The sequence below is a fragment of the Schistocerca piceifrons genome, chromosome 10 (assembly GCF_021461385.2).
Source record: "Schistocerca piceifrons isolate TAMUIC-IGC-003096 chromosome 10, iqSchPice1.1, whole genome shotgun sequence".
Lineage (NCBI taxonomy): Eukaryota > Metazoa > Arthropoda > Insecta > Orthoptera > Acrididae > Schistocerca > Schistocerca piceifrons.
The window spans coordinates 122483101-122500166 of record NC_060147.1 but is presented as its reverse complement, the minus strand read 5'-3'; the positions used below and the strand labels follow the sequence as shown (position 1 = coordinate 122500166).

The 17066-nt window shown below is 39.5% G+C and overlaps 2 protein-coding genes across 2 annotated transcripts in view; one reads left to right on the top strand and one right to left on the bottom strand.

Annotated features, from left to right (window-relative positions):
- Positions 1 to 786: 786 nt before the first annotated feature.
- On the bottom strand, positions 787 to 3279 carry LOC124719028 (mitochondrial GTPase 1). Its single transcript, XM_047244697.1, has one exon. The coding sequence runs from the start codon at positions 3092 to 3094 to the stop codon at positions 2129 to 2131; it is 966 nt and encodes a 321-aa protein (XP_047100653.1). The 5' UTR covers positions 3095 to 3279; the 3' UTR covers positions 787 to 2128.
- A 395-nt stretch (positions 3280 to 3674) lies between these two features.
- The window catches only part of LOC124718820 (transmembrane protein 161B), a 91340-nt gene continuing 77948 nt past the window's right edge, over positions 3675 to 17066 (top strand). Inside the window, exons 1-2 of the mRNA XM_047244438.1 lie at positions 3675 to 3784; positions 7716 to 7819. Of these exons, the coding sequence (XP_047100394.1) occupies positions 3782 to 3784; positions 7716 to 7819 (107 nt within the window). The 5' untranslated portion in view covers positions 3675 to 3781. The remainder of the gene's footprint in view (positions 3785 to 7715; positions 7820 to 17066) is intronic.

Genomic DNA, 17066 nt, shown 5'->3' with positions numbered 1-17066 from the left:
CTTCCACAGCATTCCTATACTTTAACATGGCCACAATATTGATAAAAGGAAAATGACACTTTATGCTTGTTTAGAAACGCTATTATTCACTAAAATAATTTTCCTCAGAAAATAATTTGGAAAGGTCGTGCTCGCACCCATAAATTAAAGATTAATTAAAGTATTTAAAGTTTTGTGTAACATTTTTCAGCTATATTACTTACATTAAAAAACAAGGTTAACTGTAACATTATACAATTTGCTGTTTCTTCTTGAAAAGTCATGTCAACCGAGCCTACCAGACCAGATGTCAACTTTGACTTGTAATTTAACGATGACCTGGATTGTGATATCATGTGGTAACAGAAAGACAACAGAGTACACACAGCATTTCTTTTGAGACTGTATTTGTTTTTTTTTTTTTTAAATGTAGACTGTTGTGAAATTTTGGTATGTAATGTGGCCTGAGGTCTGGGTTAGGTTGAAAGCTGACAGTTTAGCTGTGAATTACTGAAGTGGTATCAATTACTTCAGTTAATCCAAGCTGGTTGCAGTCAACTACTTTAATTCAATTACTTAAATATGTAACTAACCAGAAAATAAATTTCTGTTTCTAACATATTAATCACAACTAATGACACTCCTCCCTCCATCATTATACCAAAGAAACTCATTCATTAGTGATAAAACTCAGATATGAGGAAATGTTCCACTGTAGCAACAATATTAGAAGTGAATACTATTTTACTATAGCAATATTGTTTTATATTTCTGTGGTACACAAAAACAGTGTTTGTAGCTTTCATATTGAGGATTTGAAAGAACTGATATATTTTAACACCTTTTAAAATAGAGAATGTACACGAAAGCTCTTACATAACAGCAACAATTAGATTGACTTGCTTAAAAGCACCTTATAACAGGTAATAATAAATGTCACTACAGCATGGCTGAGGATGGATAAAATGCTACTTACTCTCCTACAGCACTACCTTGCACAAGTAAAATACCTACACAACAGTTCATACTTCATTTAAAAAACAGGAAATGACAATCAGTCACATGTAAGTGATGACAGCTAATTAAGTCTTCATGCTGTTGCACATGCAGTACACATTATCAGTTCATATGTGTACGGTTACCTTTCCCATATTTGCTTTTTTTTTTCATTCCCATCCTGGAATTTCCATTAGGCCCTACTGTAAGGAGGAGTATGCAGTTTATGTGAAGAGTCTGGTTCAGTTTAAAAATTAGGCACTGCAAAAGCCTGGATAATTTGATAGAAATGGACAAGTTTCACAAATACTGGCACGTCTTTTCTATAACCAATAAGCACTAGACATTCATAAGTGCACACCACAGTACATTAATACTGTGCACTCTTGCTGTTTTTAATTCATAACAATTCATAAGGCACACACATTTAACAGAAATGAACTATGCTAAACACTGTAGAAAACTTACATCCTCCGTTTTGTATCTGAATTTAAATTATTATGTTCCAGTTCTGAACAAAAGGCAGTTGCATACAGATATCTTCAGTTTTCATATTTTTAGTTATAAGTGAAATTACATTGTACCAAAAACTTCCACCACTTAACCAGTTATACAAATAACGAAAAACACCTGATATATTTCCAAAAAGTTAAGTAAAACAGAATACAAAAGGGAATAGTATCCATACAGAAAAATTAAGTTAATAACTGTCTGTTGATGTGGCAAAAACACAGAAAAAAGGTAAGTTTGAGCCCCTTGGCTATGGAGCAACAGAGGACAGAAAAATCTAAAATCTTAATTTTAGTGTTCAGTCTTTAAGTTACACATTTGGCATGACCAAAAGTGTTTTCGTACTGTATGCATGCTTCAGTCTTCTGTACATATAAATTGCTGAGTGAGAATGAGTAAAGAAAAAACAACTGTCTTTTGTAACACACTTCAATTTAAATAGCCCGTATGACTGATGTGCATCGTATCATAGGCCTTTTGAGATTAGCCACTTCTATAGTTCGAGAGAGTCACGTGTTTCGAAAGAAATGTGCCATGCACTTCACAGTGGTTTGCAGAGTATGGATGTGGATCAATTGTAACTGGGCAATCAGATTACTCATCTAACTTTTAAATTTACTAGGTATACGCAGGAAGACATTTATCACGATACAGTGCCCAGTACAAGATCTTCGTCCAACATTATTGTTCCCAGATCACCCTTCCTAAAAGCCTTTAAAAAAAATGCTGCGGCAGATGTCATATCTGGCTTGTATATGTACTGTCCATCATAATTCCTTACCTTTAAAGTTTTACCCAACTTCAGGGCGCACTGAGTTAACACAGTGCCTATGTTGTCTGAAGGTTCTTGGAGACCCATGAGCTCTACATAATTAAAGCGTCGGTGTTTGTTCAACCAGAAGAGAAGATAGTCCGCGATAATTTCTTCCCCCACCAGGTGATCCTGCAGGCTTGCACATAGTGAAAGGCGAAGGCCTGCTTCCACATCTCTAATAGATGGAGTAAGTATGCCAGGCGTGTCAATAAGATACACTTTTGGTTCTTCGCTGACTTTAATAATGTTCTGAACACTCTTCGTGATTCCCGCCTTTGCACCTACTGCAGCTGCACTAGACTTGCCAAGAAATCTGTTACGCAACGTGTTTATAAGTGACGACTTTCCAACATTTGGAACGCCGACAATCATGATACTGTATTCACTAGTCTCTGACCGATTGTATCTGTTTGAGCTCGAAATGAGTTCACATGCTCTTGGAATTATCTTCTTCACGCCGTTGCACTTCGCGTCTTTACAGTTTGTGAACAGCACGTCTGGTGTACCTTCCTGCTTCAGTCGAGCTAACACTTTAGAGCTGTAACTCATATCTGTCAAGTCTTTCTTGTTCAGCACCAATATATGTGGTTTCAGACCGCAAACCGTATGTTTGAAATCTGGGTTACGTCCTGATAATGGTATTCTAGCATCATGTACTTCAATGACACAGTCTACTGATTTCAACTTCTGTTGCATTTGCTTCAGCCCTCTTCCCATGTGGCCAGGAAACCAATGCAGAGCTTCTTTATTTATTACCCTGAAACAATCTCTAAAATGATATGTAACACTAGCCATCCTGTAGCTTTCTTTTCACAGTGAAAACTGTCACGTAACACCTAACAGTAGACTGCAACAAAAAAAGAAAAAAAAGCAAATGAAATTTCGACGACAGTAAGACTGTTTTAGAAGTCTGCGAGGCACATATTTACATCTAAAGTACTACAAACAATCGTAAGGCACAAAACACAACCAACAACAACCACCTCTCACGACGCCATCTGCCGCACTGCATCGGACTTACGCGTTTTGACGCAGTACTTTGCAGCTTCCGCAGATTTCACTTTGCCGCAAATTTTATGGCGATAATATCTTTGCTGAACAACATAACAAAAATGTTTACATTACTAATTTCAGACAAATCGAATGTATAAAAACTTGTAGTTGTACTTCCCTTATCATTTTATCAAATGTAAATTATACTTAAATGGATACTCAAAAACATTACGGCAGCAAATAGTAAAGTAAAGGAACTTGGAAAACAGCAGATTTATTTCGTAACTTATTGTGTAATATCACAACTATAAGTTTATAAAAGTCAATTGTTAAATAAAAATAAAAGTTGGGTGGAGGGAAATATCGACGCGTACTTGTCGACTGTCGCTATATGCGACGACGATATTCAAACCCCAAATGTAGCAACACTTAAGCTATAAAAAGCAAACAAACAAGAGACCGTGTTGTCTGCACGCTGTAAATAGCGAAATGGTAAGCCATTAACACATGTAAATTGCTCACTTCCTAGAGTTTATTACACCCTATCTGCTGTTTTTCGAGACATTTAAGATCGGTGCTTTATTTTCTTGTGAGATGCAGCAACGTTATTCTAAAATAAATTATTTCCTGTATAATATCTGTTGTAGGCTTTTTGTTTTAATAGTCTTTTCCATTAATGTCGAATATTTTGTTGTCATGTTTTGTCCGCAATTGTAAATCTTCCGGTAGATTACTACTAGATCCGAGCATTTATTCAGTCCTCTTAGTGAACTCTAAAATGACGATATTTAAAACAAACTGGCCCAAGGGGGTTAGGAGAATGTAATACAAAATGTATTCGCTTGAAATAGATGACATAATTCTCAAGCATTATGTTCTTCGACATAATTTGATTGTCTGAGTTCTTGGTTTGAATGAAACGTTTCGAGAGAAATGAGACCTAGCTTCTTAGACTGTAGTTATAATAAAAGGAAAGACTATAAGCTACTTCCATTAAAAGCGGTCACGCGTTTCGTCTTTTAAAACATTATAGTAAGCAGTATATAGAATGTTGTCAAAGTGACGTTCATGTCATGTCGTACATTATTGATGGCAGCCTCTTATTTGAGTTTCGGATTACCTGCAGTGGTAGTCACAATAAGGATAGGGGACTTAGTTGAGCAGTTGATTCTTTCTTATGCCAAATTGCAGTATGTACAAAGAATGTGCATCCAATATATGTTAAGCCAATACAATAACATTTTCTATGAATCTTATTGTTGTGGTCTCCAGTCCTTATGCAGGTTTCATACAGCTATCCACACTAGTCTATTCTGTGCATAATTACTGCACCCTACTTTCATTTGATTCTGATTAATGTTGTCAGACTTGGGTTGTTCTGTATGATGTTGTTGTTCTTCTGGTCTCTCCTTCATTACTAAATTGATAATTCCTTGATGTTTCAGAATATGTCCAAACAATCGATCCACTCGTTTAGTCAATTTGTCCTATAACTTCTTTGTTTCTCCAGTTGATTTCAGTATTTCTTCGTTGTTACCTAATCTTCAGAAATCGCTTCTACTTTTAGTTTGTTTCAGGTAATTTGTCAATATGAACATTTTGTTCTTCATTGCCACACACGCTGAGGTTACTTGCAATACAAAACATAGTTCTACTGTTCACTGCTGCACACACACTTAAAACACTCACAGATAACTGCAGGACTGTGAAGATGCTGCTGCTCCTCCTGCCTCAATTCCAGACCCTGTATTCAGTTGTGTTCCATTATCCACTTGACAAACTAAGCCAGCATTAAACTGATGTTTTGGTAGTATTTGTACATATTCCTTTTTTGAAATTGGGATTATTACATTATGTTTCAAGTCATAGGCTATATTGCCTATTTCCTATATCTTACATACCATGTCAAGAGTAGCAACCAAAATTAATATAGAACTTATCCCTGAACAAGCTGAAGCCAGAAAACGGAAAGCGGGTTGTTGTCAGATACTATACCTGACTCGGCACAGTAAAGACGGTTTTGAAAGTAAACTGATAATTGCTACTGCCTTTGTTGACTTTTCTGCTGTGTGTGATACAGTAAACCACCAATGACTCTTCATGAAAGTCTATGAATTAACAAAGGACATTTGACTGACTGACATATTAAGAGACATGTTGCAGAATAGAAGATTCTACATAACCGTCCAAGGAAAAAAAAAACAGATGGAGAAAACAAAAGAACAGATTACCTCAGTGAAGTGTTCTTTTGCCTATTCTGTACAATATGTATGCAAATGACCAGTCACGCCATCCGGAAATACAGAGATTTTTATATGCTGACAGCACTGCCATCACTGCTCAAGGAAGAACATTCGAAGAGATTGGAAGTAAAGCGGCAGAGGCTTTGCAACTTAGTAAACTAGTATGAAGAAAAACATCTGTGACCTAATCCAGAAAAACACTAGTATGTGCATTCTGCCAGCATACTAGAGAAGCCTCAAGACAGTCGGAAATAGAATAGAGAGGGGTTAAACTACAACACTGCACCAAATGAAAAGTCTAGGGAGTCATCCTAAACTGTTCATTGCTGGGTTAAACTGTAACACTGCACCAAACCACAATATTAAGGAGTCACCATAGACCATACACTGCCATTTGAAAAACACTGCACCAATCTAAAAGGAAAAATATGTGCCAGGAACAACGTTACACATAAACTGATCAGTTCAACATGGGCAGCACAACCTGAAGTTCTTCGTTCATCAGCAATGGGACTCTGTTTTGCAGACAGAGAATACGCAGCACACACAGGAGGTGTCTTGCCACTCCAAACAAGTAGACTTCACTTTAAATGAGACTGTCAGGATTGCCACTGGATGCACCTAAACCTGTACACAAAATTTACCCATTTGCAGTCTTAACACCACCAAATACCAGACGCACAGTAGCCCATGAAATGGGGGGGGAGGGGAGGGGGAGGGAAGAGTAGCAAATAGACTCACGGTGCGCACTGTGTAGCCACCAAACAGTTTCAACTTGTCTTAAGTTGAGGAAGAGATTTATCCAATGGACAGTACCACTAGCAGGCCAACGTGAGACCTGCCGCCTATTTTTATGGTTGGACACACTGTGAAATACAAACCTGCTCCTCAAAGAAGAAATCGCCCAAGGGCAGCAACTACAGTATAGTCCATGGAGAGCACTGAATAGATTGAGAACGGGATTGGCAAAATGCTAAGTAACATCGTTAATTGGGGATATTCTGAAGCTGACAAGTGTGCATATAGAGAAACATAGACGATTGATCATTTGCTCATGTGTCGACAGATGGAGCTTGTTTGCACAGCGGAAGAGGCATTTTTGTGCAATGACAAGTCCATTAAAGTTTTGGAGGAAGAGATTTGAGATATTCCTGGCTGGACTCAGAAAGTAAAGTAAGATCTTCTGTCATGGCTGGCTCTTGCAAGTATGGCAGTAATTTTGGGGGAATGCAGTGTACACCACAGACCTTGCTTCCACTTAAGTCTTTCAGTGCTCTGTTAGATACGTCTTACAATATCATGTCCCCCCATCTCATCTTCACTTACTTCCTCTTCTTTCTCTATAAGATTATCCTCAAGTTATATAGATCTTTTTTATTATGTTGGTGGCTTAATTTTGTATTGTTTTTGTTTTGCATGTTGGTATTCCAGTTGTCATTTTTTATTAGTAGTTCACTGTAGTCCCAGAAGACCGTCGTCATGCCTTTACTGGCTGAGGGTGGGGATTTCTCTGGACGACAAGTGGTGTGCGCCAGTGTACGGATTGCCATTTTGAATCCATTTTGAAGTGATGAGCCATGTTTGATCGCATTTGACAATGTTGGACAAAGTATTGTCACAAACGGCCTTGTAATGCACAAGCAACTGTGCTATTCGTGTGACAGGCGAGCCCTATAGTACATAGTCCCACAGCCTATTGGAAAAATTATGCTTATATTAACAAATGAAAGATGCTCAGAAAACTTCATAGTCTATTTTCTCGATAAACATTGAGCATTGTATTGAATTGCTCTGAGATACTCATAATTGAGTCCTGAATTTCATGCACCACAAATATAAAAAATCCGAGTGCTGTGTGGTCTCCTTGTTATTCTGAAAACTGAGTATTTCTTGCCTTCTTTTTCATGATGCTTGTCTACAACTGTATGCCTCCTCTGTGGTGAGTAGCAATCTATCCTTTCTGTGTTGTTATTCCATCTTGAATTTTCCCTTGTTTTGGTTTCATATAATGATAAATTAGCCATATATACGGTAACACACGCAGCGACGTGGCTTCTCTCGACACTGTTATGTCGTTTAGGAAGTAATGCCAATGTATACCATCTTTATTTTAATTTAATTTGCTGTAATTTGTATCCTGCACTGTTGGCTAATAAAGTTTTGTGGACATTGTTCGACAGGCACTCTTCGGCACGCAGCTCGTCATAACACTGGTGATGGTCAGTGTTATACAGAAGCTTGGACCCCATTATTCTCTAGCAAGGTGGCTTCTCTGCTCCACAGGGTAGGCTGTCTTGCTCTTCACAGTACTTTTGTAATTTTTTAAAAAATAATTAACATAATTTACTCATGAATGTGTAATGGTGAATATTTTAGACCAATTTTTTATAATAGAAAGAAGTGCAATGACATGTGTTGAATGTAATCTCTGCTGATACTGATTTATTTTTCTTTATAAATTTGGGAAAATAATCAGTTTTTGAAAATGTAAGTAGCTGGATAGATAAAGAAATCTACTCACAAAGCTGTGGCAGGAGAACAGACATACAAGGAGTGTCATAATTAATAGCGTAAACGCATACAGTTGACAGTACACGATACTAGAAGCAAAAAAGTCTCGGTAAACATAGGGTCGAAAATGCATACCTTCAGAGCTATGAGCAATTTTTCATCTTCGATACTGTGAAACAAATCTTTTCTACTGCAAGTTCTTTTCTTTCCATAATTTGGGAAGTGGTAGTATGGACCAAAATAAGAAAAAAATGTCCAGCAAACATGTGCTATGAAACACATACTTTAAAAGTTACGAGCACTTGATCATTAGAAGAGTTGTGTTTCAGAGTAGCAAAGATGAACAAGTGCTCAAAGCTCTTAAGGTCCATACTACCATTTCCCAAAATATGGAAAGTGAAGAACGTGCAGTAGAAGAGATTTGATTCACAGTATCAATGATGGAAAAATTGCTCGAAGCTCTTAAGGTATGCATTTTTCACCCGATGTTTACTGAGACTTTTTTGCTTCTAGTATCGTGTACTTTAAACTGTATGCGTTTACGCAGTTAATTATGATACATCCTATGTAGAGAGTATTACAGTTTGCAAGCTTTTGGAGCCAGTGGCTCTTCCTCCTGGCAGGAGGGTGAAAGGAGATGGAAGGGGGATGAAGGAACAGGACCGGTGAGGCTTAGGAAATGGGGAGAGTTACAGAAAAGCCGTCCAGAACTCCGAATCAGGGGAGACTTAGTGGACAGAACGAGAGTGAAAGGCCGATTGTCGATGGCTACACTGGACAAGATTTGAAAATATGAGAACTTACAAGTAGAAGACACGCAATACAGAGACTGCTGACACATCACAGAAGAGTTAATAAGAGCTGAAAGCCATGTGCATCATATGTGGCAGGTGAGGTGGGGGCTAGGAGGAATATAGACGGGTCATCTCACCTGTACATCATGTATAATACTCTTAGCTTTCCACTTTTATTAACTCTTGCGCAGTGTTTTGTCAGTAATGTGTGCCTTACTTATTACCCTATATTCCACCTCTAAGCTCATGGGTTTTCAAATCTCTTCCAGTGCAGCCTCTAACAATAAGTCTTTCCTTCTGATACTGTCTAGTAAGCCTTCCTGATCCAGGGTTCTGGGTGATATTTTCAAACTCTACCCTTTTTCTAAACCTAACCAGTCCTCTTTTTTTCCCTCTTCCTGCCCCTTCACCTCTTCTGCCAAAAGGAGGACACACTAGCTCTGAAATTTTGCAAGCTTTAATACCCTTATAGGTATGTTCTCCTACCACCACTTAGTGAGTGGATTGATCTAGCCAATTTATTTATATATGTGGGTATATACAGGGGATAGACAAAATAATGTGAACAGTAGTAGTAATGGAATGGTTGTGTTTTATGGTCAGCAATGCAGGTAAGGCACGTGTCGTGCTGGACTGTGTGTATTCATTATGGAATAGGCATCAGTGCAGGTTGTTTGATTATTGCACACTTCATTTTTACATTCAGAGGCCGAGGTCAACATGCAATGAAAGACCTAACAGAGTTCCAAAGAGGGCAGATTATGGGGGCTCAGTTAGCTGGAGCATCAGTTACCAAGACAGCCAACTTATTGAATGTTTCAGGAGCAATTGTTTCAACAGTCATGACAGCCTCTACAAAACATATAAAGAAATCATCGTGTAAATCTAATAGTGGGTGCAAATCAAAACTAAATAATAGAGATCGTCATATGCTGACACAAATTGTGTCGAAAGAACACACAACTACGGCAACTAAAGTGACCGCAGAGCTCAATAGCCATCTTCGAGACCTCGTATCTATCGACACTGTCTGCCGAAAACTCCGTAAAGTGAATATTTGTGGATGAGCTGCTATACCGAAAACATTAGCGATGACAACTGATGCAAAGAATCGTAAAACATGATGTCAGGAGCATAAACCCTGGACAGACGATCAGTGGAAACACGTCATGTGATCTGACGAGTCAGCGTTTCCATTATTTCCAACATCGAGCTAGGTTTGTGTCTGGAGAATGCTAAAGGAAGCCTAAACTCCTGATTGCTTGATTTCAGTGACTAAGCATGAAGGTGGGTGTGTGATGGTGTGGGCAGCCGTATCATGGTATTCTGTTGGTCCCATCATTACTCTCAAAGGCCTTGTTACAGCCAATGATTATGTGAACATTTTAGGTGATAAGAAGCACCCCATGATTTAGATGTCGTTCCCCAACAAATGTGGCATATTTCTGGATAATAATGTACCCATTCACACAGCCAGGACAGTACAATTATGGTATGAGGAGCATGCAATTGAACTGCAGCATCTTTGTGGCCAGCACAGTCCCCAGACTTGAAAATTATCAAATCCTTGTGGCAGTACTGGAGCACAGGCTCTTCATCACGACAGGAGTTAGAAGTGTTTCTGACCGAAGAATGGCATAACATTCAACCGGAGACTATACAATCATCATATGCCAGTATTCCAAAAAGAATTACAGCTATATTATGGGCAAATTGGGGTTCAGCCCCTTATTAATAAACCATTCTGAAGTAAGTACAGGTGTTCGCATTATTTTGTCTATCCCCTGTATGTCTGTTGCAATGGACCATTGAGTTGATGACTGATGATCATTGGGTATGTCATTACATCTCAAAAATTTTCTATTAGCTTGTGTACACAGTTGCTATAAATTTTTTGAATAGCCCCACGATGCCTGCAACTACTAATTTTTATTTTCGTACTATCATACAGTATTGGCGTTTGGCTATTTTCCAGCACTTACGGATGTTTGTTGGCTCTCCGATTGTATAAAGTATCACTGGCGGTAAATACTTGAAGTTTACTGATTGTGATGTTGCAAAGAACTTATGCCAACAGTACCTACAAACAACTGTTAACTCTGTAGCTAGTGATATATATTCCACTAAATTGGCAATATTTGGCATTGCAGGTGTTTCATGATCAAAATGCTAACAAATGTATCTTGTGGAGGGTAACAGGTAGTTCTGTAGCTGAACTAAGCCAAAATGAAGTATTAACTTCCTAATGATCTGTCACCCTGATGCTATTTGTGATAATTTTTACCTTAGTTTCTTGTTCTAGTGCCACAAAATCTTGCCATGTGACTACTTCACCTTCTGCAGAAAGTTGAGGCTTGTAAGAGAGTTCTAAACTGTGCAAGCTACTGAATGATGTAAATGTCTTTCAGTAACTCTTCTGCATTTTGTGTCGACTCTATAAGAACATTTACAACTGTGGATCGACAAATCTCTCTTCAATTCGTAACTCGCATCAGTCGTTACATATTATCATTTCCATACAAAATCTGGGAACAGAATAACATTCTTGTTAAGCTTGCTTGAGCTGTGTTCCCAGATGTTGTCATTATCGGCTGCATCTCTTACTCTGTGCCTTCCGAGACATCGTCGATTCGTGACGCCAAACTATAAGTGACCAACGCGCAGCGGTTGGCCAAGATGTGTTTCTACTCCAGAAATCATTGCAAAAGTGCAAAAAATGGTCACGGAGGATCACCAATTGAAAGTGTGTGAAATCGCTCATGCTTGCCAGATGTCGTCAGTAAGGGTATATCACATTTTAACTGAAGAATTAGAAATCAGAAAATTATCTGCAAGATGGGTGCTGCGATTCTTGACGTGCGCCCGCACCCGTGTGCCATCGCCACGGCAAAATTGCACAAACTAAGGTATGAATTGTTGCCACACCTGCCTTATTCAGCTGATACGGCTCTGTCAGACTGCCATCTCTTCCCAAAACTTAACTTTTCTCGGTAGACGAAGATTTACTCCAATTGAAGAATTGATAGCTGGAGTAGACAACTATTTTGTAGGCCTGGAGGAAACACATTTTCAAAATGGGATCGAGGCACTGGAACATCATTGGACCAAGTGCATTAATCTACAAGGAGACTACATTGAAAAATGAAAAAGGTTCAGTGATATAAGTACTTTTTTCTATTCTGTTCAGAGTACTTTTCAAACCATCCTTGTACGTGTGTGAAGCATTGTGAAGAAGGCCGTTTGCCTCCCGGAAGGTGTGTCTACAGCATACTCACTATGATATATAGAAGAAAAGGCAACACTTTGTCACTGAGAACGTTGAAATAAACATCCTAGTTCACGTTCACATTAATCTGGATCAATGGGCCCAAGTCACAGCATGAAAACAACCTTCAAATCGTCACAGCACGACCTCCAGCCTGAACTACAGCCTTCATGCACTGAGTATTAAATACCTTGTCGGACTATCGGTGCACTCAACCCCTCGCATCATTTTGAAAGAGATCTCGCCGTACTTTGTAGCTGTAGCCGCTTACTGTCCACTATGTGTGTTGTTTGGCCCATAGAAGATGTGCGGGCTTCATGTTGCTATGAGCAACAGCCTTCTGCGAGGTACCCAACTTCGAAGGTCCATTATACGCAGCTGTCTCCAGAATGTCCTCCTGGGAACTGACTGAGATGGACCTGTGCTTATAGGTAGAAGGAAGGAAGATTGTGTGTAATGTCCTGGCAACATCAACAGGGTTGCCACAGGTTGCGGAAATCATGGGAATTTGGGGAAGAAAAAAAAAAACTGGAAAAATCTCCTTTTTGTGTCAGTGGATGAAATGGTTTGCTTACTGAGGCGTCGTGCATCATTGCTGGCTTTGTGTAGCTGAGTATGTGCACTGCTTCCCTGCTCCCTCATTCTGCTTCTCCCCTTCCTAGGGAAGTGTGAGGAGTTGTTTGTTTGGATCTGATTCTCAGAGACGGTAGATGCAGCGGCTGGAGATGGCTGTCATGTGTGTGTCAGTTGTGTCTGAGCTATCATATGAATGTGTTAGTGCTCTTGTTTTCTGACAAAAACTGTGGCTGAAAATTTAGTTGTGAGAGTGTGATTGTCCTTTCTATGTTTCTTTCTGTGGCTCAGTAGACATCTTTACGGGTAGTTGCTACCTATCCTCTTTATTACTGATTCTCACAGTATTTGAACAAGTTATCAGTTGCACAGGTTGATCACTGTGGTCTCATTTCGTCGTCATGCTGTCGTGAATAGCTGGTCACATGAGTGGATTTCCATGACAGGCCAAAACCGCTGGCCATTTCTGTGGTTATCTTTATCGGATCTGGCCTGCCGATCTGAAGCTGTTCAGTTCCCACTAATGTGCAGGCCCTGCCTGTCAGATCTAGTCTCACCGATATGCCCACAGGCTGGGTCTGTAAGTGTGGCAAAATGCAGCACATTTTCATGGTTTGACCATATATCCAGGACTGTGGTGCTCCTGAGCAGGCCAGAGGCCATGATCGATGGGTTTCAGGAATTGTGACTGTTTCACCCCAAGTACGTTGCACAATGTGGTGTCTTATAGACATTTCATTTGTTCTAGTAAATTTTGGCACTTCAAAAGTAGTTTATATGTTAGAAAGTATGGATGACAAGAAGAAGAAAATTGTCAGTTGTTGGTGGTTGTACGCTATGTACTCACATTTCTCGAAAGAAAAATCACACAATACCTATAAAGTAATAAATACAACACAGTGGGTAATAACTGACAATAATGAACGTAGTAGAAGCAACATTTTATTGGTGATCACCCACGGTGTTGATTTACACAATTCTTCCCTGCATTATACACTTCTCTCAAGAGGCCTACTTTTTTCTAAGGTTATTTCTGAAATCAGGCATTTTAAATCTGTCTTGTGACTCCGCATCTGGCCATTCTGATTTAGGTTTTCCTCGATTTCCCTAAATTGCTCAAGGCAAATGCCGGGATGGTTCCTTTGAAAGGGCACGGCCAACTTCCTTCCCTAATCCGATGTGACCGATGACCTCGCTGTCTGGTCTCCTCCCCCAAACTACAATTCAAAACACACACACACACACACACACACACACACACACACACACACACACACACACACACAAAGCTATAACAGTATGGTTTTTGAGGATAAGCTGTGACCTTGATAAAAGAACTTTCTTACATTTGGCTGAAATGATTTAGGAAAACATTAACCAGGATGGTCGGATAAAGCAAACTCCATCCTCCTGGAAGTGAAATCATTGCTTTAAAATCTGTAGCTGCCCCATTTGGTTGGTTCCTGCTGTGCAGTGCTCTTTGATATAAACACAGTTTTAGCCTTTCTCGCTGCATACATCAGCGACACACACCCAATAGTGACGCCAGAAGCATGAAATTGCTGCTGTCCCCCTTGCATAGACTCCAGTCAGTTTGAAAAATTAAAGTCCTTTTTTTTTTTTATCAGGGCAACTGTTAAATCGCAAGTGGGTGCAAGGTCCCAAAGGCCAGTGATGTTTTTGGCATTTGATGTCCTGCATATTTTCTACCATGCAACCATAATATTGGCTGTTGATGGCAACAGGGGGCGTGACTGGAGTTATCCAGTGGTGAGCACGGCATGAAGCTATGGAGTGTAGCTGAACTGCTTAGTCGATGTGTAATTCATAACAGTGCTACTGGTGTTGATACAAAGCAGAGCAATAGCAACAATAAACAAAGCAAACATTGCATTATATCTACAACAACAATTGCCAAAGATGACGTTTAATCAGAAAGGAACCCAAGGAATTTTGCGAAGTGAAAAAGAAGTGGCAGATAGTTTCTGCAAGATGAGTCAGCAGAATGTGTGGTGTTGAGTACAGTCAACTGTGTGGACAATGTTCAGGAGGAGTACAATGATGTCAGTACTTGTTTAACAGGCAAAAGTGATATTGAAACAGGTATTGAGCCATGTAGTTCATATTCCTTTTCAGACAGAGATCTGCAAATCCTGTCTCCAGTGAAATGTAGTAAAGGACAATTGTCCAAAGAGCAGGGAATAAACATAATTATGTACATGGAAGATCATCCAGAGCACAAAAAAAAAAAAAAAATAATAATAAAATGAACAGATTTTGAATAAGTCCACAGCAGTATGATCGTATAGTGCAGATATTCGAGAGAGGATAAGCTCCACTTGTTACAAAAGTTGGCGTATGTGCGTGTGAAGGATGCTAGATACAATTTACAGGATGCGCACGATAGTGACCAACTATGTTACACACATTAAATTGCACGCGACACAGATTAGTGATTTCAGGGGAAGCAGTGGATGTTTGCATAACTTCAAACAGTGTTACAGAATTGGAAGAAGTAAGATAACGAAATTTCAAACAAAGCGTCAGTTTGACGATGCACACCAAACTGTAGAATTGACCCAAAAATATATGGAGGAGATAAACAAACTTATCCTACCTTTTGGTAAGGAATTTGTTTTCATTTCTGACCAGTCGGGATTTGAAGAGGAAATGCATATGAAGGGAACCCCGCAAATTAGAGGTTCCAAGAGAGATGTGTGAAGATCAGCTAATATCAGTGCCTTAACGGATTCATATACAATTATGCCGACTGCCAATCTGATTGGTAAATTGGCTGGAAAGTTATTTATTGTGCTGAAAGAAGTTGGAGGTGATCTACCGCCTACAACTCTTTCTCGTGTGCGTGATCTTGCAAATGCCGTAGGGAATACGTACATCATAGCAAGCAAACATGGAAATGTTTGTGTAAGAGAACTACAATTATGGTACGAGTACTGTTTTTGGCCAATAGCTGGTCAAAATAACTTGCTTTTACTTGGTTACTGGTCTGTGTGTAAAAATCGTACTCCTCTTGAGCAAACTATCCCTCCTGTAGAGCGTGTGTCCTTACAATTCATACCAACTGGATAAATTCGGCCTCTGGATGTTTGTTTCATCTTTGCCTGTAAAACATATTACGTACTATCTGCCGCTACGCTCTAAAGGATAGACACTTTCACAATAAGCTCCATGATGGACTACTTCACATTGGGTTGCATGCCATCACATTTCTTCAGTTCTCATTATTCCGTTGTGTCAATTCTATGTGTATTCTTCAAGAGCAAATAACTCGCTGAATGTTCTGTATGGTTTGTGGGAGTTAACCATCTGTCTTCCCGGTGCGAATCTTTGTGAAGTGTAATACATAAATCCCAGGTGATCTGTGCCCCTCCCTGACACTCGTTTTCTGCCACCCTCCTAGTGCACATGGTAAGTCATTAGCAGCTAATATTTTTCTAAATGAAATGAAGCAATATCGGAGACTTATCTGGTCTCATACAGATATGATTTTATCTACGAGGGCATTTCGAAAAGTAAAGATACAATGGCTCGCAGTCCTTAAATAGAACATTTATTTAGAAAACGTCAGTTACATCTTATTAACTGGATTATTTGTTATTTTTCGACATAATCACCCCCATTATCCAAACTTTTGTTAAGTCAGTGCACAAGCTTTTGTTTCCCACAGTCATAGAAGGTTGCCGCCTGTTGTCGGAACCACATTTCAACTTCATCTTTGATCTCTTCATCGTCGTGGAATGATTTTCCACCAAGATGTGACTTCAGGTAACGGGAGACATGGAAGTCAGTGGGCGCAAGGTCCGGGCTGTATGGCGGATGGTCCAATACGTCCCATTTGAATTGTTTGAGTAATGCTTTGGTTACGAGTGCTGTGCGAGGCCGATAGAGGTCATGAAGCAAGTTGACTCCACTTGTCAGCATTTCCCTGTGTTTGTTTTGAATTGCCCTTTGAAGACTTTTCAAAGTCTGGCAATGTGCAGCAGCATTAATTGACGTTCCAGGAGGTATAAATTCCAACAGGAGAATGCCTTGTCTGTCCCAAAAAACAGAAGCCACGATTTTCTTCGCTGAAATCGACGTTTTGCATTTCTTGGCTTTTGGTGAATTCGAATGGCGCCATTGCATTGATTGTTGCTTGGATTCAGGTGTATGGCGATAAACCCACGTCTCGTCACCTGTCACAATGTGAGCAAGGAACTCATCACCTGCTTCAGCATAGCGTGTGAGGAAGTCGAGTGCAAAGCCCATCCTCTTCTTTTTGTGTTCTTCCGTTAACAGTTTTGGAACCCAGTGCGCACACAATTTCCTGTACCCTAACTTGACAGTCACAACGTCATAAAGAGTTGTCATTGACACGTCCGGTATGA